Source organism: Condylura cristata, unplaced genomic scaffold (genome assembly GCF_000260355.1).
Source record: "Condylura cristata isolate star-nosed mole 26May11 unplaced genomic scaffold, ConCri1.0 scaffold00005, whole genome shotgun sequence".
Taxonomy (NCBI): domain Eukaryota; kingdom Metazoa; phylum Chordata; class Mammalia; order Eulipotyphla; family Talpidae; genus Condylura; species Condylura cristata.
The window spans coordinates 25,467,217-25,489,199 of NW_004567106.1; the positions used below are offsets into that span (position 1 = coordinate 25,467,217).

At 33.5% G+C, this 21,983-nt stretch overlaps 1 protein-coding gene across 3 annotated transcripts in view; it reads left to right on the forward strand.

Moving 5' to 3' along the window:
• The window catches only part of MPP6 (membrane protein, palmitoylated 6 (MAGUK p55 subfamily member 6)), a 92,365-nt gene extending 70,382 nt beyond the window's left edge, over window positions 1-21,983 (forward strand). For 2 of the 3 annotated variants that reach the window (XM_012720894.1, XM_012720895.1), the window contains exons 6-13: window positions 4,623-4,664; window positions 6,080-6,211; window positions 8,313-8,412; window positions 9,206-9,274; window positions 10,755-10,916; window positions 14,825-15,027; window positions 15,917-16,045; window positions 20,725-21,983. In XM_012720894.1, coding sequence (XP_012576348.1) covers window positions 4,623-4,664; window positions 6,080-6,211; window positions 8,313-8,412; window positions 9,206-9,274; window positions 10,755-10,916; window positions 14,825-15,027; window positions 15,917-16,045; window positions 20,725-20,901 — 1,014 coding nt within the window. In that variant the 3' untranslated portion in view covers window positions 20,902-21,983. The remainder of the gene's footprint in view (window positions 1-4,622; window positions 4,665-6,079; window positions 6,212-8,312; window positions 8,413-9,205; window positions 9,275-10,754; window positions 10,917-14,824; window positions 15,028-15,916; window positions 16,046-20,724) is intronic. The other variant, XM_004676780.2, reaches the window with a different exon arrangement.

Here is a 21,983-nt window from a genome sequence, read left to right on the forward strand (position 1 = left end):
TTTGTTTTTAGTAATGTCTCTTTTGCTGTACAGAAGCTCTTTAACTTGATGTAGTCCCATCTATTTATCTTTGCCTTCACTATTGTGGCGTTGTGGCGTTGGTGCTCTGTCTTTAAAAATGTCGCCGAAGTGTATGTCGTGTAGTGTTTGACCCATCTTTAAGCAAAGATTTTTTTTGATGGTTGTTTAAAACTTAATTCTGGCTTCTTTGGATCAGCCAATTGCTAACCAATAATTATGCATAAGCAGTAAGTTAAAAAGCAATAATCAGGGACCTATTAAAGATTTCTGTATTTTATTACATAACTAAACAAAACTTTTTTAAGCAATCATAATTAAAGAAGTTTTATTATTTTTAAAGAAGTAAAGTCAGTCATTTGCCTCACTGTTGAGAAATCTCATCAGAATGCTAAACAACCTCACCTCCTTCCCAGTAGCCAGTGGTGTTTTTGGGTGGCATTTCTTTCAGCTGCTTTGTCTCAGCATGGCTGGTAAAGGTAAGAGTGTTTACTGTCAGAACTGTGAGTTTGTGAGCTTTGTTAAAATGAATCAACATTCCCTGTTTTTCAAACAAGCTTACCTCTTTAGTAGCAGAGATAGTGCTTATTCCTAGTTTCTTTAAGGAAAATTGAAGATTTTTATCATCTGTTATGACAGACATGTTATCTGTTATCCATATATAATCTGCAGGAAGTTGCTTTATCTAGTGCCTGAAGTTTGGCAAGTTTCACTTTTTTTGTTTTTATTCCCATCTTGTTGAGGTGGAAACAGGCTTCATAGGAGATTAGGGTTGGCATTCATGATGACTCAAGGCAGACAAGCTAAGGGTGCACAGAGTTCCTGATTTTTTTTTTTTAAATTTCACATACTTTTGATTATATCTAAAAAATACTCAATTCAGTTCAGTTACTGACTTTAAAGAGGAACTTCTGACATGTAACTATTTAGAATGTCTGTCCTTTTAAAATAAAATCAAATTAATGAAGTCTGTTTCTAATTTGCTGATCTTTTTTTTTTAATTGTGAATCACATTCTCTTAAGGTTTTTTTCTCTTTTAACCTGTTGTCGTACTAGTTATTATTGTGAGCATTTTTGTTGGTTTTAGATTGGTACTATTAATCAGTATTTACTATGGATATTTACATGTAAGTTCCCCAATAAATATCTAGGAATTAAAGGATTGGGTCCTATGGTAGTTTATATCAAAATTTCTAAACTGTTTTCAGAAGTGGTTCCACCAGTTGACAATTTCCATAGCATTATATATAACTTCAATAATTCCACATCTTTGTCAACATTTAATTTGATTGGTTTTATAATTGTAGTCATTCTAATGAGTGTGTCACAGATCTCAATCATGATTTTTATTTATATTTTTTTAATCATAACTATGTCTGCCTATGTCTGTGTCTGTTTGGTGAAATGTCTTTAAATCTTTTGTCCATCTTATTGAGTTGCTTGTTTGCTTGTTTTTTAGTTTTGAAAGTCCATTGTATATTCTATATACAGGTACTTTATCAGAATAATGATTTGCAAGGACTTTCTACAAGTATGGTTGTCTTCTTTTTCTTTAAGTGTAAATCAAAAAGCAATTGTTAATTTTGATGGATTAATTTACTATTTTACTATTGTTTGGATCACACTTTGTTCTGTGCAGAAATTCCTTATATACTCAAGGTCATACAAATTTTCTTCTAGGAGTTTCATAGCTTTATGCTTTAAATTTAACTATGAAGTATTTACAAGTTATGTTTTGTATAGAGTGGGAGGAATGGATTAAATTTTACTTTTTGCATATAGGTATCCAAATTTTTTTTAGCTCCATTTGTTGAAAAATGACTACTTTGATCAAATTTGCCATAATTTTGTTGTAATTTTTTCATATATTTTCTCTATTCTCCTTTGGTGACTACTATGTATATTAGACTACTTGAAGTTGCCCCATAGGTGACTGATATTCTATTCATTTACTTTTATCTTTTTTTCTTCTGTTTTCATGTTTCTGTTGCTGTTGTCATCAAGTTTACTGATTTTTCAGCAGTATTTAGTCTGCTGTTAATCACTTCTGGTTATCTGGTTTATTTTTTGTTTCAGGTATTTAGGCATTCATCTCTAGAAGTTCAAATGAATTTTTTCTCTCTGCCATGTTTCCATCTGGCATTCTCAGTTCTTCCTCTAGCTTCTTGAACATAAGAATACAATATGTAAAGTTAAAAGTTTAGTGTCCTTGTCTACTACTTGCGTCACATTTGGCATTTCTGGGTCACTCTCACTTGCTAGATTTTATTCCTCCTCCACATTGAGGGTTATATTTTCCTGCTTATTTGCATGTCTGGTCATTCTTGATTAGCTGCCAGACATCACACATTTTACCTTGTTGGCTGCTGGATGTATTTTGTATTTTCAAAAATATTCTTAAGCTTTGTTCTAGGATCCATTGTAGTTCCTTGGCAGTATTTTGATCGTTTTGGATCTTGGTTTTTAGCTTTGTTAGAGGCAACCAAAGCTGGATTAAGTCTAGTGCATAATACGTGTGTTCTTAATGCCTCTTGAATTGTGAGGTCTTTTTCATTCTCTCTGGTATAACAAACTTTTCTTGACCTGATATTGTTCCTTGTAATGCTTTCCAGTGGTTCTTCACCTGTTGGCTATGTTCCTTACATACATGCACTGGTCGGTACTTAGTCTAAGACTGGAGAGAGTACTTTACAGTTCTGAAACTGTGTCTTTGTTCAGCTCTTCCACTTATTACTCTGTTTTGTACACTGTAGCCACCTTAACCTTACTAGCTCATCTTTTCAACTTGGGAAGTCACCTGGCTCTACCTGATTCTCCTTTTCTGAGTGGCACACTGGAAACTCTGTAGTTAGCAGGGTCATTAATATAGCTCATTTTGTTTGTTTACATTTTTTTTTAAAGCATTGCAGTCTTCTGATATCTTCGTGGACTTTGTTTTGCATATTTTGTCCAATATTTTAGTTGTTTCAGGTTGGAGGGTCCTTGTTTCTTCATCTTAGAGCAGGAAGCTCTAAGAGCTTTACTTATATTACTGTAAGATATTAAATTTTGAATAGGTAAATCCAGTGATTTAAAATTCCAGAAATATAAATATGTATTTATTAAAATCTCCCTCCTTATTCTTTCTACTATCCACCTGATCCTCATCTCCCATAAGAAACCATGACCATGCTATTAGTTTAATTTTCCAGAATTTCTTAATTCCTGTGCAAGTAAATCAATGCTATATATTTCTTACTCCTCCTCTACCTCTTTGTTTCTTGAAAGGGTTATATATTATACAGACCTGGTTTTATCACGTAGCCATGTATCTCAAGAATCTGGGTACATAAGTTACTTCTTGACATACACTCTCTTCCCTGCCCCCCCTTTTTTGTAACAGCTGCATAAATTTACACAGATTTATCATTTGTTTAAATAACTCCCTATTGTTAAGTAAGTTGCATCTAATCTTTGTTTTTAGAATAATTCAGTGGTTAGTAGTCATATACCTACCTCATTTCACATATATCCAACCAGTGTTACTGTCGAATTCATTCCCATAGGTGAATTACTAGGTCAGAGGGTTTTGCCTTTGTAATTTTGACAGCTTGTGCCAAATTTTCTTCCCAAGAGTTTGGATCATTTCTTTTACTAAACTATTAGGAAATACCTATTGGTTCATAGTCCTGGTTACAAAATGTTATCAAATATTTGTATTTCTGCTGATCTGGTAGGAAGAAAATGTTGTCGTAATGTAGTTTTAACTTGTTATGTCTGTTTTGAGATTGAATTATCTTTCTGTGCTTAAAAGCCATTTATACTTCCTTTGTTCCATGTACTTCAGATTGTCATTCACAAACTGAAATATTTTAGTAGATTGTATTTTGTAATTTCTTAATAAAGTATGATCAGTTTGCATGAAGAGCCTATTAATGAAACATTTTAAAATGTGCTGAAGATACAGTACTAAATATAGTAAATCTCTAATGATTTTTAAGGTAATTACAAAATGTTTAGATGAAAGTAGGGTTCATTTTTTTGGTAAGGTTCATTTTTTTTTCCCAGACATTATCAAAAGTCATTGTAAATAAAACCAAATTAATCTGAGTTTTTTGAGCATGAGAATAATGTTCTACAATTAATCAATGAAATCATTAAAATAATTTCTTTATGGGAGTCTTGTACATTTGAGAGAGATGGTTTGCTCTACAAATAATGACTTTTATAGAACAATTTGATGGGAGTCGGGATGAATATTTGAAATTTGGACTATCTAGGAAAGTCTGAGCTCTGTGGCTATGAAATATTTTCTGACTCAAATAAGAATGATAAACATTTAGGCTAGATTACAATGTGCTCTTTCTATACATGCAGAACAGCATTTTCAAGAATGCATATCCGGGTATTTTTATATCCATTGTTTTTTTCTGCCTCATCTCAACTACTTCTAGCTTTTTGCTTTTTTGATTTATAGTTTTTGGTTATCTAGGGAAAATTAACGAGGTAGCTGCTGACCAAGTGAATGAAGTGATAAAAATGGGCCATTAGTTTTGTTTGTTTTTGTTAACTTATTATAAGCTTAAAATCTGGCTTTATTTATGCAATGAAAAATATATTTTTAGAGTTGCATCAATATGGAGAGGCATCCAGCACACGTCCGTCAGGTATGATGTCATTCAGTACTTTTCTGGTACTGTTTTCTGTCTTACCAGCCAACTAAATTTATCTTGATTAAACTTAATCATTTTGGATTTTCCCCACTTTCAAAACATTGAGTTGCATGTCATTGTCAAGTTAGCCAATTGTTCCATTTTAGCAATCTTAATATTGTTTGTATGCTTGCTTTTTATACATTTCTAAAATTATGTGTCAGGAAACAAATTATTGGCTTACTGATTTGGGAGGGGCATTAATATTTGGTCTTTTCAGAGTGACTGAAAATGTTCTGACTACTTTCTATCAAAATCATCTCATTGTAAATAACTAAAATTTTGTTATATGTTCCCAAATACAGTTATTTAAAAATTATTTTAATATGCATCCATCACATTACATTTTACTGCACTAATAATATAATGTAGCTACTTGTGTTATAGAAGTATGATAAATAAGTAGAAAAATAGTTATTTTGACTAATAATTATGTGCTTCCCTGCTTGTTAAATTTTATCTGCTGATGAATGCTAAGTCATTTTTTGTAGCTGAAGTTTGATTTTTTTTTTTTAACTATGCATGGAAAAAAATCTGTTTCAGGAAAGTAGTTGGTCTGTACTTGCCATCAAATACTGAAAAAAAAAATCTTACTTTAATGAGAATTCAAATTTTAAAGTGAATAGGCAAAATATTCCAGTGGTAATTGCCATACTTTAATAAAACACATTTAAAAGATTTTTGTAGAGTCATTTTTATTTAAATGGGAAAATAGTTTCAAGGCTTTTTCAGTATTTGTTCTACAGTCATCTTAATGGTTATCATTAGATTATAAATGAGCAAAGTAATCAGCAAGATGATTCCAAAAATGTATTTTCTACACCAGTTTTTGGCCAGTGTGAATCTAGGTGAGTAAAAATATTACCAGGGATGAAAGTTGGGTTTAAAATTTCTTTTGAGATTAGTAAATATGTTTCATGTTTTACTTCTACATGAATTGGTATTATTTAACGTTGGCTTCTTGGCTCTTTCAAGAAGTTAATCTTATATCTGAAATATCTGCCTTAAATCAACTGCATATATTATTTCATTAGAAAGTACCATTTATTTCCATAAAAGTTATGCAATGTTGATTGGAAAATTATGTGAAATAATTGGGGGGAAATGTAATGAAGGTAAAATAAAATATTGTCAAATTGTTTTAAGGTTTGAAATTAAAATAAAAATGCAATTTTAATATATTACTTCTGGTTCTTTTACATCAAATTATTAATACTCTAATATTTGGTTTTTTAAGAATATTTCTTGCTTGACTACTATAAAGACATAGTCAATTATTAATATAATTAAATCAGTGGCTTGAAAAAATTTAGAAAAATGTGGTAAAGATGATACATTTGTGGTATTTTTAATTGTGTTATGTGTTTTAGGTATTTGTGAAATGTCATTTTGATTATAATCCATACAATGATAACCTGATACCCTGCAAAGAAGCAGGCTTGAAGTTTTCAAAAGGAGAAATTCTTCAGATTGTAAACAGAGAAGATCCAAACTGGTGGCAGGTTAGTATGCTTCTCAAAATTTCCTCATCTACTTTTTATTTTCAATCTTAGATCTGGCCCAATATCTGAATATTCAGGAAGAAGGTATTAGCATTTGTTCCAATGCTTTTTCCTGCATGAACAGCTCGTGCTTCATGACTGCTAATTTTGTGGACAGAAGACCAAATTGAGGGGAATTTGTGAGTAGCTATTAATAAATGCAGAATTAACCAGCCTGTGGTACCTTTATTTTGGCTTAGATATTAGACCAGTTGATTCTCCTGTCTGGGTGTTTTGGGGTGAGAAGAACTCTACTGGGGTCATTCCTTTTCAAAGTTTGTTTTTTGTTTATTGTAACCGAGAGTATTTTTTGTTTTGTTTTGTTTTTTGTCTTTTAAACTATGAGAATAGTAGTCTTTCTCTTGTCTCTTCTTTCTCTTACATATACATTCATGATTTTAAAAAATTTTAAATGCTTAAGTCTATCTGCCCACCTTTTCTCATTTTATGAGTAATGAAGATTTGCTCTATCATTGTCATTGGTTTTGGATTGAAATCTGTGTGAATGGGGCTTCCCTGGTGGTACAAGGAAGTGATTAAGTCTCAGCACTATCAAGCTATTGCCAACCATTGCAAAATGAGTCTGATTCCCAGCCAGGGAAGTGACCCACGTGGCATGAAAGACTTCTCCTGTCTCACTTGCTGCTTCCTTCAGCAGTGTATTTTAGTAGATCTGCCTGTTCTGCTCCCCACTCTGTTTCTGGTGGATCGTCTCACCCCTTGTACATCTGGCCTACACCCCAGTTCTTGTATGCATAATTATATAAAAATAAGTTTGTGTGGATGGAAATGGTTATGTTTCACTGTATTTTTCCCTCCCTTCATTTCATAGAAAAAAATTATATATGATCCTTTTCCACATACAGATTTCAGAAAGCTCCTCAGCAATAATAAGTCTGTTTTTATGAATGTTTATATCTGAATAACCACAGTATTCAGAACTGAAGAATTTGACAAATTAGAATCTTTGTCCTTTTAAATTGTTAGAGCAAATGAAAGTTCTCATTAAAGAACATGGTGTGTGAGGAAAGGACCTTAAAATCTAGTGCTGAACTCTAAATGAGATAGTATTAACTCATATTAGCCTCTCATCAGTTATATTGACCTTTAAGGAGAAATGAATTACAGAATGAGAATAATTTTATTAAAGTTTCCTTAGATTGCAGACATCATTGTGTATGGGTGCACCAGATGATGAAAGAACTAAGAAAGTGTAAATTGAACAGAATCTGTGATTTGAATAGACAAATTGAGTGAATTAGAACTCTCATCTAAAAAAAAACAAAACTGCTTTCTGTGACTGTTGCCTTTACTTAATTTGTCTTTTTGTTGTTGTTGTTGTTTTTTCTATAAATGCCTTCTCTTAGTTTTCTTTTTTAATGCCTTTCACCACTATTTCAGTCTCTGCATTTTGTGGTTTGTTATTCTATTTTTCAGGATTTTTAACTGTTAAAATAGATATGAGGTTTTTCTATGCTAGTTATTAGGATAAAGACAGTAGCTGGCACTATCCAATCATTTTATTTATATATATATTCTTTAAATTTTAAAAGTTATGGTTTAGATACTAAGTGAAACTTTGCCTATTCTAAACATCACTACCTTTCAGGAAATTCATGTTCTTGGTAGCATGAATTAAACTCTCCACTCTGTTTTCCCAGCTCTATCTTTCATTAATTTTGGCCTTAGAAAATACCAACATAGCAGGATTAATGTTGATCGTAAACACTTTACTAAAGGATGTTAGATGAGATGTCCTCTTTAACAGATAGAATAGCATTTATTCTTTTCTGTTCTTTAAGTTTAATTTAAAGAGCCTGTATACCTTTATATTTTGGTCCTGAAATTTCACTAGAAGTTGATTAAGTGCCAGTTTACTCCTCAGTGCTGAAGTGTTTAAGGAGAAATGAATGAACTGACATACCATGAGTTTAAATGTCAAGGTTAGTTTAAAAGAGAAAGTGTTTTTTGCTTGCTTGTTTGTTTTTGCCTGCAGTTGTTTGTCCTTCCTTACTACAATATGTTCTCAAATTTTGGCCACTGTTCACTAATCTAATTCTAGGCTAGCCATGTCAAAGAGGGTGGAAGCGCTGGCCTCATTCCAAGTCAGTTCCTGGAAGAGAAGAGAAAGGCATTTGTTAGAAGAGACTGGGACAATTCAGGTGATGATAGTTCAACAGAATAAATAATAAGTAGTCCCTTGTGGTCACCTTTCTTTACCACTTTCATCTGACTTAGCATATGAATTTATTTAAAATATTTATAGAACTGGGCGCTCCCTGGTGGCACAATGAGTTAGGATGCAGCACTGCAAGCTAGCTGCAGCCACTTCAGTGTGGGTTTGACCCCCGGCCCCGGAGGTGACCCACATGGCACAGTAGACCTCTCCTGACCCGCCTGCTGTTCCCCTCAGCAGTGTGCTTCATCGATCTGACTGTTCTGCTCCCCTCTCTGTCTCTGGTGTAGTCTCTCATCGCTCCTGCACCTCTGGCTTGTACCCCAGTTCTGTATGCATAAATAGACCTCTAATATATATATATATATATATATATATGTAAGCCCTCCCAATACAGATGGGAGAGCAATACATACATATATATATATATATATATATATATATATATACACACACATATATATACACACACATACACACACACATATATATACATATATATATACATATACATATACATATACATATACATATACATATACATATACATATACATATATAAAAGCCCTCCCATCTGTATTGCTCTCCCGAGTCAACTTTTTGATCCCTTTCTGCCACCTGCTGGTGTAGTAGCAGAGTTCTTGGCTCAGCTCATCCCTGCCTCTTGTGCTGTTGTATATAGCCTGGGAAGATGCATTCTCAACCCTTTGGAAGACTGCAGAGTAATTTTATCAGATTGTGACACGCTGCTTAAGTTATCTTGTCTTCTCATCCTTTAGGACCTTTCTGTGGCACTATAAGTAGCAAAAAAAAGAAAAAGATGATGTATCTCACAACCAGAAATGCAGGTATGTTTTAAACATCTTTTGAGAAGATCAAGTGAAGTAGTTTCATATTGTTTGTCAATGTGGGACAAACTCTAAATGAGTAATTTTAAATGACTAATTCAGATTAGTACAGATTTGGAAGGGACTGGCATATTAACACATGGTACAGTATAATATATAGAAATCATTTTTTGGTGTATCATATGTACTATATATATATATATAACCAGTGTGCTTTGTGAATATAGTTTACAGTAAAACAATGGACCAAAATTTATGCTGATGTAAATGAAGTAACAATGTTCTAATTGAAACTATTCAGAAAATTTTGAAATAATTTATATATCACTCCTAAAGAGTAAAATGCCTGAATGAAATGATTAAAAGAGCTATGACTAAGGGTAACTATATATTCTGCTATAACATTTTCCTTGACACTTGAAAAATCAGTACTGAACCAAACAAATCTTTGTCTGATTTGGTAAGGTTCTTTCCTAAATCTTTTAGATTTAAAAAGAGATAAATATGACAACTGCTATAACGTTTCTTCTTATAGAAGCTTACAGAACAGTAAAATATAGCTTTTGAATCAGAAGGCCCTAGAGGCTTACTCAAAGGAATCAACAATTTTAAAGGATTTTTAAAAAATTACATCTATATGGGTAATCAGCTAAATAACACACTTGTAAAGGAAATAATACAATATTGTCACAATAAATATAAGAGAAAATAGTGTCTTAATATTGCCTTAAGCTGTGGAGAAATTGTACATAGAGTTGCTGATAATAACCTAAAGAAGAATGTTATACTATGGATTGAGAGCTACAATCTCAGTAATAAGTAATATGACATTTCAGGTTAACTTTGTCCTTATTTTTAAATGTATGTTCTTAAAGCCTTCTTGCAAAACAGAAAAGTTATAATTTTCCCATTGACATAGACTATAACTTTGGAATATATTTCCACTGAAAATAGTTTAGATCCAACTTTTAATTTTAGATATAAATTTAGACTTTTAATATTGATTGTCAATATGTGTTTTATGAATTCCTTGCATACAATATTCATTTATTATTGTTGAAAGAGCATACTTCTATAGAATTTACTTGCGTAGTCAGACTAGACTTACTGCTGTTTGATATATATTTTTAACTAACTTAGAATTTGATTATGCTAAAGGAATTTTTTCTACTTGGTAAACTGATAATAAAAAGGTTCTAGTAAGTAGAATATCTGGTAAGGAAAATACACAGGCACTTCTAGCTTGGCTAGACACACTTTTAGGGACAGACTGAGAGATGCAAATGTTTAAATCAGAATATGAAATAATTTTTTACTTTGCCAAATTTATAAAAATAAATCTGTATGAAAATCACATTTATTAAAATGTACAACTTAAGTGATATTTAGCTATCAAGATAAATGTCTGAACAGAATAGGGAATTTTTGTCATCATAAAAGATACATGAGTATGATTTTTCATATTTCCTTTTACATCTAGAATTTGATCGACATGAAATCCAGATATATGAGGAGGTAGCCAAAATGCCTCCCTTCCAGAGAAAGACATTAGTGTTAATAGGAGCTCAAGGAGTGGGCCGAAGAAGCTTGAAAAACAGATTCATAGTACTGAATCCTACTAGATTTGGAACCACAGTACCATGTAAGTTTCCTTTGCTATTTGATATTGCCAGTGAAAATGAACAAGTAGAAGAGACTGAAAAACTCAGGAGATTCCACAGCTCTCTTAAGACAACAAACACTATAGCCCTGTCCGCTAGCACTGGGTGGCTATTGTTCTCTACACCTCATCCAGAAAATGTTAGCTCAATAAAAGCATTGCATTCATGCACAAAATCAGCATTAGTTTACATTGTCTTATACAACTAATTTCTATCTGAAAAGTTGTGTTTTGCCAGTTTCAGACTAAAGAATCTGCTGAGTCCTTAGATACCCCTAATGTACCAATCCTATGTATTGTCATCTTGCTTGTAGCTCTCAGTCCTGCAAAGTCATAAACCTGATTTTTGATAATGCATTAAGGGTAATTGATTTTGGGCCTCCCTGGTGCAGGGGTTAAAGTCTCAGCACTATCAAACTATCTCAAGCCACTTTGGCATTGAGTTCTTTGATCCCAGGCCAGAGAGCCACCCACCTGGCACTACAGACCTCTCCTGTCTGTACACTCCCCGCAGCAGTATATTTCAGTGTGTCACCTGTTCTGCTTCCCACTCTGTCCCTAGTGTCTCACACCCCTGCATCTCTGGACCAGTTCTTGTTTGTATAAAAAAATAAAATAAAATAAATGTGGAAGAAAAAAAAGGTGATTGATTTTCCAGATCAGTCAGCATTAAGATCATATGATTATGTGAAATAAATCCAGTGATGAGAAGTGTAACCATTTAGTGAAACAAAATTCATCTTGTGATCTTTACTTTCTTTTCCTACTTGTATATTTCTATTGAAAGTTAATGATGAGATCGGATTTAGATCAAGGAGTTAACATTGTTTCACTGAATTATAGAACTAATATATATTTGTCTTTACTTTGGAAATGGATGAGCCTCTGCATCTGGGAACTTATCCCATGAACAATGCATGAAACAAGCCAATATTGCCCTTATAACTTCAGTATTGTCTTTATGAATACTGTGCTTCTGTTGCTGACCAAGATCCCTTTTGTTTTAACACAGTATTCCTTTTAAGTATGTTAATACCTTTAAGCTGTTGAGCCTGATTTTAGCCTAAGGTAACCCTATCTCTTTTAGATAAACTTTAGTTTTTTTGTTTTCATCCAGTATGTTTTGAAGTTTAATGCTTAAATGAAGAATAACCCTATTACTAAAATTCTTAGTTTGTTGGGAGAGTAGCCGCATTACTGTTTTCTTGTGCTACTTACAATTCCTTTTGGGTAAATTTTGGATTTCATTGTAGGAATCATGAATCACTAAATTTAGAATCCTTGTGAAGTGATTAACAAAATGAAAACCTCCTTGTGTGTTAAGTCTTTATCATTTGTATAAAATCAAATTACGCACAGTATGTGTCTTGAAGATTGCATCTTCTCCTGCCTCACCTTTGGCCCATTTACCAGAAGCCGTAGCTGCTCATTCTTTTTGTTATTTATTTTGGTGGACTTCCATATTTCTTACTAATGTCCTCATTTTGCTATTTCTTGCTTTATACACATGAGTTCATATTTTATTTTTAGTAAGGTTTCAAATCTGAAATTTTATATAGCAAGATTTATGTATATCCATACATCAGGTGAGTAGTTCTTTATTTGGTGTAGTTGTGTTTTATTTCTCTTTATGTCATTCACATTTATATAGCATCTGGCTTTTATCATGCCTCAGAATAAATACAAAACCTGAACATTGGTAAAATGTGACATGGCTGCTTAATTTCCCATGGTATTGTGCTACATATTGTCAGGTTTATAAGTGGAGAGGTCTTAGAGGAAAGGAGAGGTAAATGCTGTCATTATGTTAATTTGACTTAATTTTCTCTGTATAAAACTAAAATAAAAGGCATGAGGGGATAAGCTACTTTATGTGATAGGTTCTCTTTAACAGTTACATGTTGAGCTTAGTTAACAAGATCTTGGCTTTGTTGATTGCTTCCTCATTATTTGAAAAGCTGCTAAAACTTAAAGGTTGCCTGTCAGTCATCAAGATTCTGAGCACTCATATTACTTGGTTGTTTAGCATATGAGCTTAAGGATTCAGTTATAGTCAAGTCACACAGTTTGATTTATCTTTTCTAGTAGTAAAAAGGGTTTTAAATATGTGACAATATAGTTGACAAAAAAGTTGTTTCTTTTTGTTTGTTTTTAGTGTTCACCAGTACATGGAATTATAATTAAAATTCACTGTAGACTAAAAACATTTCTCCAAGAATTAAGATTCTATCAACATAGACATGGTGGTAGAGACTGTATGTCTGCCTGTGTACATCCTTACTTCAACCAACACATGTCCACATAAAACTCCACAGTAGAACTTAAAAAAAAAAAAATTTCTTTTCTAAAATTAAGTAGGCTAATTTTACTAAGCCAAGTTCTAGTATCATTTGAGGGAGTTTAAGATTGTCTTAGAAATTTTATCATGCCACCTTTGGTGAATAATTCCAGAAATTGTAGAGATCACACAGTTTTAAATATGAGAAGCTATCATAATATCTTGAAGAGTCTGAAGTTACTTTGTAAGTGCTCTCCATAGTGGTCTGGGCTATTCACCCTGAATGAAGAGCCAGAAAACTCCAGGGAGGGGTGGGGCTGGGAGGGGAGGCAGTTTCATTTGCATATGGTTTTAAACTTTTATTATTGAGCATAAATTTGAAGTCCATTTTGTTCTTTTAAATTTTCTTGATGTGTCAGGCTTTTTAAGTCAAAATGTTAGCTTTTGAGTGGTGTTACTTTCTAATTTTAATTTCATGTGTTTAATGATTTAGTCAGATATTTTGCATGAATTTGTTGATGAGTAGAAGTGGGATACTTTTAATCTCTAATCCAGCCAAAATCAGATTAAGGCTAAATTTGAACACATGTGCATGCACACATGCACCCTCTGCTCTCTTCTTCTTTGAAACTAGTGGCAACAAATTGACAGAGATTACCTAGCCATCTTTGTGACAATGTGAGAGGTGATTGTAGTTCATTCCTAGCATGGCACAGGAACAGAAGAGTTGTATGTCCCTAAAGATATTCCGAGTTCTAAAATACCAGATAAAAGGATTCTCTATTTTTTGGCTTGGATTATAGCCTCTCTCTCTCTCTCCCTCTCAGAATGAATGGTCAAGTCAGAAAAGAAGTTTAAAGACCATAGTAACAGTGAGGTGGCCAACCCTACCAGTGAGGTGTGAATTAGAATAATGTGGGGGAATACCAAAAAGCAGGAAACTAAAAGTTTGGTGTTGAAGCAAGATACAAGATAGGAAATTTGTGGGTAAAGTTACACTTGAAAAAATTGCTAGTACCAAGTAAAAATAGAACTTTGTTCAGTTGTTGGGCACTCAACTAAGAAATGGTACAATGTGAAGAAGAGATGTAGCTGATATTTCTTAGGCAGAAAAGGCTTGCTGGTCACTGGGAACAGGCTGCGCACTTACTAAGAACTGAAATTGAGGGCTCTGCTTCTATGTAAAATACGTTTTGAGTTTCAAGATGAGCATAATGCACATCTCTCATTACAGACTGCACACTGGATTCTATCTCTTAAAACATTCTTACAGACAGTAAACTTTTTTATTCAAAGAATACACAGTGAATATTTTAGGATGTACAGGCCTTTTGCTTTCAGTCTCAGCTCTTTACTGCCAATACAACTTCTCTGTAGTTCAAATGAGCAGATAACTTATAATAGCTTATAAATACATGAGCACATGTATAAGTTTATAAGTTTCAAAAAACTTTCTTTTTGAAAAGTAGAAGCAGATCAGATTTGATAAGAAGACATAGGTTTCTGCCCCATGCACTAAATAGGAAAACCTTTAGCTAGCTTGTTTTTAAATTTTTTGTTTGTTTTTTATATCCTGCATTGTCTTTGTACAAATTTTAAATGTTATTTTTAGTTACTTCACGGAAACCAAGGGAAGATGAAAAAGATGGTCAGGCATATAAATTTGTGTCACGCTCAGAGATGGAAGCAGATATTAAAGCTGGAAAATATTTGGAACATGGAGAATATGAAGGAAATCTGTATGGAACCAAGATTGATTCTATCCTTGAAGTTGTCCAAACTGGACGAACTTGCATTTTGGATGTCAACCCACAGGTCAGTTGCATGGATTCCAAAGCTACTTTTTACATTTAAAAAAAAATTAATTTGTTTTGTTTTGTTTTCAGAGTGTTAAGGTAACTCTTATTTGTTGGTAAAGAATATGCTTATACAGCTCGTTATACAAATATCTGATCACCTAGCTACCTAGGCTTGATAGCAGTCAAACCTGGTTGAAAATTAATGTTTATTTGTCTAAGGAAATAGGCAAATAAATGTAAATTTTTTTTATTTTAAAAAGACTTCAATATAAAAGAATAAAATGAAATTGTGGATCTTCTCATCTAACAGACACACTTCATTCTTATTTTGTGTCTCTCTACTCTATCCACCCTCTCCAACAATAACTAATAATGTTAGTAGTGTATAATACTATTAAGTAATACTAGTACTATTAACATTGTTCTGTGTGTATTTTTGTCATTTTAGTACAATTGTACATATGTAAAATATAATACTTAAACTTTTTTTTACATGAAAGGAAAAATCCAGATTCTTAAACTTGTTTTCATTAGTTTTTCTTAAATATTTTTTCATGTCAGTTAATCTAGAGCTGTCATTGTTTATAATTGCTGCATGATAATTTCATAGTACAAAATACATCAATTGATGACATTAACACTGTGTTTAACATCATTCTTCATGATTTTTGGAACAGTAAGTTTAATATGGCCCATTGTTCAAGCACATCACAGAATAATGCGACTGATATCAGGCCAAAGTTAACTGATCACTATTTAAGAAAAGTACTGGAACCAAAAAGATGAAAGAGGGAAAGCAGTAAATTATATCCTAATCCTTAGGAAGAGAGCTGATAGAATTAAACGGTATCATAATTCAAATTCTGATCCTCTATCAGAAGGTTTATAATTATTCTTCTGTGCAGGCCCTGAAAGTGCTGAGGACATCTGAGTTCATGCCCTATGTTGTATTTATTGCTGCTCCCGAGCTGGAGACGTTACGTGCCATGCACAAGGCTGTGGTAGATGCTGGTATCACTACCAAGCTTTTGACAGTAAGTAACTCTTCCCCTGCCAACAGCATTATTTTTCACCTAGAGTGTTTCCTTTTCACTTTCTTTTGTATGTGTTTAAAGCTATTTAATCAAATATGTGGGAAATAAACATACTGTATAAGGTATTATAGAATAAAAATTACAATCACTAGAAATAGATGGGTTTACTTAAAAGTCATTGTTCCACTTTATTTTAAAACAAAAATTTACTCACTTTATATGTTATAAATGACCCAGACCAGCATTAAAATATGCACATCCAACCTCCTCATCTTACTAATGAGGCGACTGGGTCCAAGACAATTAACAAGCAAGTTCATCATATGATTCATATGATTTAATGCTGCTAAAATTCTTTTTGATCTTTTAGTTTCTATTTCATGTTTTCTATTTTTTTCATATTATGGGAAGTTTTAAATATATACAGAAGAGAAACTGAACTCCATGTGCCTATCCTCCTCTACATCCTGTAACATATGGCCATTTTTGTTTCAATGAGCATCCTCACTTTTCTCCTGGAATTATTTTGAAGCAAATCTTTGGTACCATCTCAATCATAAATAGTTTAGTGTTTACTTCTAAAAAATAAGACAGTGTAATGTAACCATTAACACATAATAAATTAATTTTCCCAAGATACACAACTTGTTTTACAGTTGATTTGTTAAAATCAGTATCCAAGCAAGATTAACATATATTTGTTTAATGTCTTCTAAATTTCCTTTTTCTCCCAGCTTAACTAAGGTATATATTAATTAAGATAAATAAGGTATATATTATAAGCATATAATAAGCTGCATGTATTTAAAGTGTAGAACGTTAAGTTTGGGCTTATGTAGACAACTGTGAAGCCATTGAAGACAATAAATGGACATGGCCATCACCAAAAGTTTCTTTGTGCCCCTTCAAAAACCCTCCGTCCTCTTGCTTCCTCCTCTCCCACGCTATAGCTAGTAAGAGTAGTAATAGGTAGTGTTAGTGTTCTTTGTTCTTTTTCAGGGTGTTTGATATTGGTGTAACTGTTTGACTATCTGAAATATGCAGTATTTTCATGTCATCATTTACTTAGAATATTTGTGTCACTTCTAGATTGCTGTTGATTGATTTTCCTGTTCATTTTAGATCACATTTTCCTGATGCTTTGCAATCCTGGTAGTTGGCCATTGGATGCCAGACATTTTGTGAGCTTTGTTGTAGGATTCAGTTACTTCAAAAGTGTGTTCCTTTCAGGTCTTGCCTTTAAAATTTGTGATAAGGCCAGAAAAGGACTTGCTGCAGGAACAGTTATTCTCTGCTACTGCAGCAGGACATATGTAAGCACTCTCCTAAATGGCCTGTGCAATGTGAGGTCTGCATTTCTGCCTGTGGAAATAGGAACTTTTCCTGACTCGGATGAATACCTCTTATCCTTCTTAATAGTCCTTCAGCTGCCTGGGTTTTGTTCACACCCACTGACTGCTGGGCTGTCAGCTGAATTCCTGGACGAGAACTTTGACCACTTTCCAGAGTTCTCTCTTCGCCCCACTGTCCTATTCTGGCCTGTGGACTCCTGCCACCTCCGTCTCTGGCCTTGTCCCCCCAGTATGGAGTCAGACAGGCTCCTCCTGGCCTCCACTCACTTTACAACAGCCTGGAAATACTTTCAAGCCCTTAAGTGAGGGTAGTCACAGGACTTCATTTGTTTCCCATCTTTGGGAAGCTTTTCATTGCCTCTGTATGATGTTTTCAAGACTGTTGCTCCATCTGTTTTGCCTGTGCTTTAGTTGACAGGCCGGGAGGTTTGGTGTGATTCCTATTAGTGCCTGGAAGCAGATAATCCATTTAGTTTCTTTAATTATTTGTAAGTTTGCACTGTCTCCCTTTCCTCTCTTTTTAACCTTGTGATTTAGTTGTTTTAAAGATTGGGTCACTTATCCTATAGAGCATTCCACAGACTGAATTTTACCTATTCTGCCCCCATCTTCCCCCCCCCCTTTATTTTTGTTGCCCCAAAGAGTAATTGAAAAGTGGCCCTTCTTATTTTGATATGAAACTGGCTGTCATTTCATGATAAAGTAATAGATTCGTGTTGTGTTCCTCTGATCTTTAACATTCCCACAAGTAGCTTTTCACCTTGTACTTTACAAAGTTTCATTGATCTTCAGTTGGATTTCTTTTTTAGGGATTGAATAGTGGTAATATTCCCAGTATCATTTTTTCTGCACTTATAATGGAGTTCAAGAAAAGAATATTTCTTCCCCAACTAGTTGATTACTCTGAAATGCAGTTCATATAGGAAAACCTGAAGCATGCTTTATACTTTCCCATTATGGATCTGTTTTCAGAATAAAAGATTTGTTCTCTAAGAGGCACCAAAGTGACTAGTGAACCAATTTGGTTTATTTTCTTTATATTTTTGCTTTTAGTATCATGAGCATCATGAACATGTGGATTAAAGCATATTTGATGTGATTTACTCTATTGTGGTTATTAGTTAGTCTTACTGAATCCCAGGTTGTTTCATCTTTGACCCATGGAATCTTATTGAAGTTGGCCTGTGAGTTCTTTTTCATGAACCTTGTAATTTCAGGTGGCTTCCTTGCTGTTTGACTGACAGATGGTCTAGGCTCATCATACACATTTCAGTCCAGGAATTAGCTAGCTATCTAGGAAGCTCTGGTTCATTTTAGGGTAAATAGTATTTTAAGACTGCAGTATTAGGAGGAGTACATGTTGTCACAGTATTTACCATTGTTTTTCGCTACACTGTTTAAGTAGGCTGAGCTGTAGGGTAATACAATGCTGTTGTATGATTGAAGGAAATTGTATTATTCTGGTACTTCACAATCAAATTCTGAACTACTAGGTCTTTAACTAAGCTCTTTTGTAACTTTTAACTTCACTCTCCTATGCTCAGTATCCCAGGTCTCAATGTTACTGGGACAACTAGAAGTAGAACATTCTTACGGCCTTTCATTGACTCTCATTATCCAACAATACTCAGAAGTTGGAGAAGTATACTGACCCCACCATCAATTGCATTATTACTGTGAACTAGTTTTCTTTCTGCCCTTTTTATCTGTAGAGTTTATACCATTAAACATAAGAAATAACTATTTTTAAAATCACTTGGAATAATTCCTCTCTAAATCAGTTTTTATTGTTTTTGACATTTAAACTGTCTTCAGCTCCTAGAAGCCCATTTCCTTCTCTTCTTCCAAGCCTTTGATAAGTCTTTGCTTCCTGGTATCACTGACAGCTGTTTCTCCTCATCTTTACATATTTCCTGGCCCTGACCTAGAACCAGCCTTCTGAAGGTTGATTCCTTTTAGTGGGAAATGGTCTTTAGAAATAACATAGGGACTGAGAATGTATTTTCAACTTAGCAGTTCATTGTTTCTAGGCTTTCTCAATGGTCACAGTCAAAACCACATTCTTCCCACCACTCCTACCCTTCACCCCCAGCTCTGCACCTTCTACAACCATTCATTCATTCAAGCTAGGAGCATGAGCTATCATTGGTTCATTCATTTTCCTATCCAGCTCACCAGTCAACTCTGGATGATTTTTTCACCAGATATTTCCAGTCTAGTGTCATTTCCATAGTCTCTGCCCACATAACAACCCAAAGATGTCTTGTCTTTTCTGTATGCTCCTCCATGACCTGTCCAGTGCTCCTCTCAGCTTTTTACTTCTTCTACCCCCTATTGATATTCACATCGGGATTATTTCTCTCTAGATTTTTGATTTGTTATTTCCTCTGCCTGGAATAGGCTTTCTCCTCCTACAGTTCTCAGGTTAAATGCATTCACTTACTGTCTTTCTAATCATTTGTATCTAAAGTAGAACTTCGAAAATTCTCCCATGCTGGTATGTTTCTTTTAGTAGTATTACAGCTTGCAAGTTTTTGTGTTTATTTGCCCTTTCTCTGTCTCTTTCAACAGTAGAAACTTCTGTCTTATTCATTGTTTTAACCAACAATTATAAAACATAGTAACCACTTTAACAGGAACTCAGTAAATATTTGTATGACTTGTAGAAGTATTGCAAAATATTAAAACACTTGCAGCTTACTGAGAAAAGTTTTCCTTATTCTTTATGTCATTCCAAAATGAGAATTATTTTATAAAATAGAACTCACTCTAACTCAAAGTATATGGTTGCATAGTGAACATGTACAAAATTAGTCCTCAAAATACATTTATTAGTTTCTCCTTAGACATAGGAAGTCAATTTGGATTCAAGACTAATAGTTATTGCAAATTAGTGTATTATTTACAGATAGATTCCACAAGATAAAAATCTTTTGAAAAGGATAATATTGTTGGACCTGAAACCAGTCTCATGTGGTAGTTGTTTTATTAACTTAAATTCCACACTGCCACTGTCAACATTCCTTTAATTGGGCATTTTATCTTCATGAAACAGAAGTTATGTAATATTCATAAATGCAAAGTTAATATATCTGGAAACTAGATCTGGCCATCATTTTTAGTATTTTACATTTTTAACATTCTGTGTAGATGCAATTTTAATGATTCACATCAGAGTTACATACATTAAACAAATGTCCGACCTGCTAAGCTTTACGTTCATTTTAACTTGGTGTTTAAGCCCACACACACACACGTGTGTGTGCGCACGCGCGTGCACATACACATATCTTATCATAAATACTTCCTTTCAAAACTGTTCTACAGGACTCTGATTTGAAGAAAACAGTGGATGAAAGCGCACGGATTCAAAGAGCATACAACCACTATTTTGATTTGATCATCGTAAACAACAATCTAGATAAAGCCTTTGAGAAACTACAAACTGCCATTGAGAAACTGAGAATGGAACCACAGTGGGTCCCAATCAGCTGGGTTTACTGATGATTCAATAAGGTTCACGATTAAAATAAAACTTTTCAAAAGTAACTGCAACACAAAGCCTTCTACTGAGAAAATACATGTACAGATAGAAGATAATCTGCCAAGTCTAGGCATTTTTATTGTGTAGAACGAAATGCCAGTATACTATTCTGAATTTTTATATACAATGTGGTTGGGAAGGTGTACTAATATATAATTTATCTTAATTTTTCTAACTTTTTAATGGATAATCTTTCTATTCACATCACAGAGAAATGCGTTGAAGCATTTTGTATATGTTTTGAGTTAGTACCCTTGCCTTTTTCATCAGAAGAATTTTCAAACCATTCACTCTAGCATAGGTCTCACATTTTCACTGTGATAATGAATACTTGAAATAGTTTTGTAAAGCTGTCATTCAGCATTTAACTAGTGAAGGACCGGTTATTCTCATTAAGAGAAAATAGTAGTTATTGGCCTTCTTTCCTAATACAATTTATTACAGAAGCAAAATTTTGATGTTAGCAATATAGCTAGTCTACTACCACCCAAATCTGGCATTCAGAGTCTGCTCCATGCTTCCTAGTTCCTGATTTCAGAGGGGTATGGCTATCCATGGTAACTTTTACAGATAGGTTTTTCCCTTCATTTCTATCTCTAGTGAAAAAATAAAGTGCATTTCCTTGCACTCTCATTTTCTGAAGTTACGAGCTGATGCTAAGTTAACGTATACACAGAAAGCAAGAGCATGCAGGCTGTGAGAGTGCCTTATCCTATGAAACCTTATGGCAAAATTGATTTATTGTCACATGTAAAGTTTATCTGACAAAAATGAACATAGTACTTCAGATACTTTTTATTAGGATATGGTCAGCAAATGTATCATGCCTTTGCAAATTTCTTGGTATGCTTAAGAATGCCTCAAAATTTGCAGTTGGAGGGTTTATGAGCAATGTGCTTTTTGAACTATGATGTGATCTTAAGGTATTTGTTCAACTTCTGTTGAGAACCAAATCCACTGAACAATTACAAAATTTGGACGTTATTATCAACTATTTTATATACAGGTTATATATACATTATATAATATGTACATTGTATAT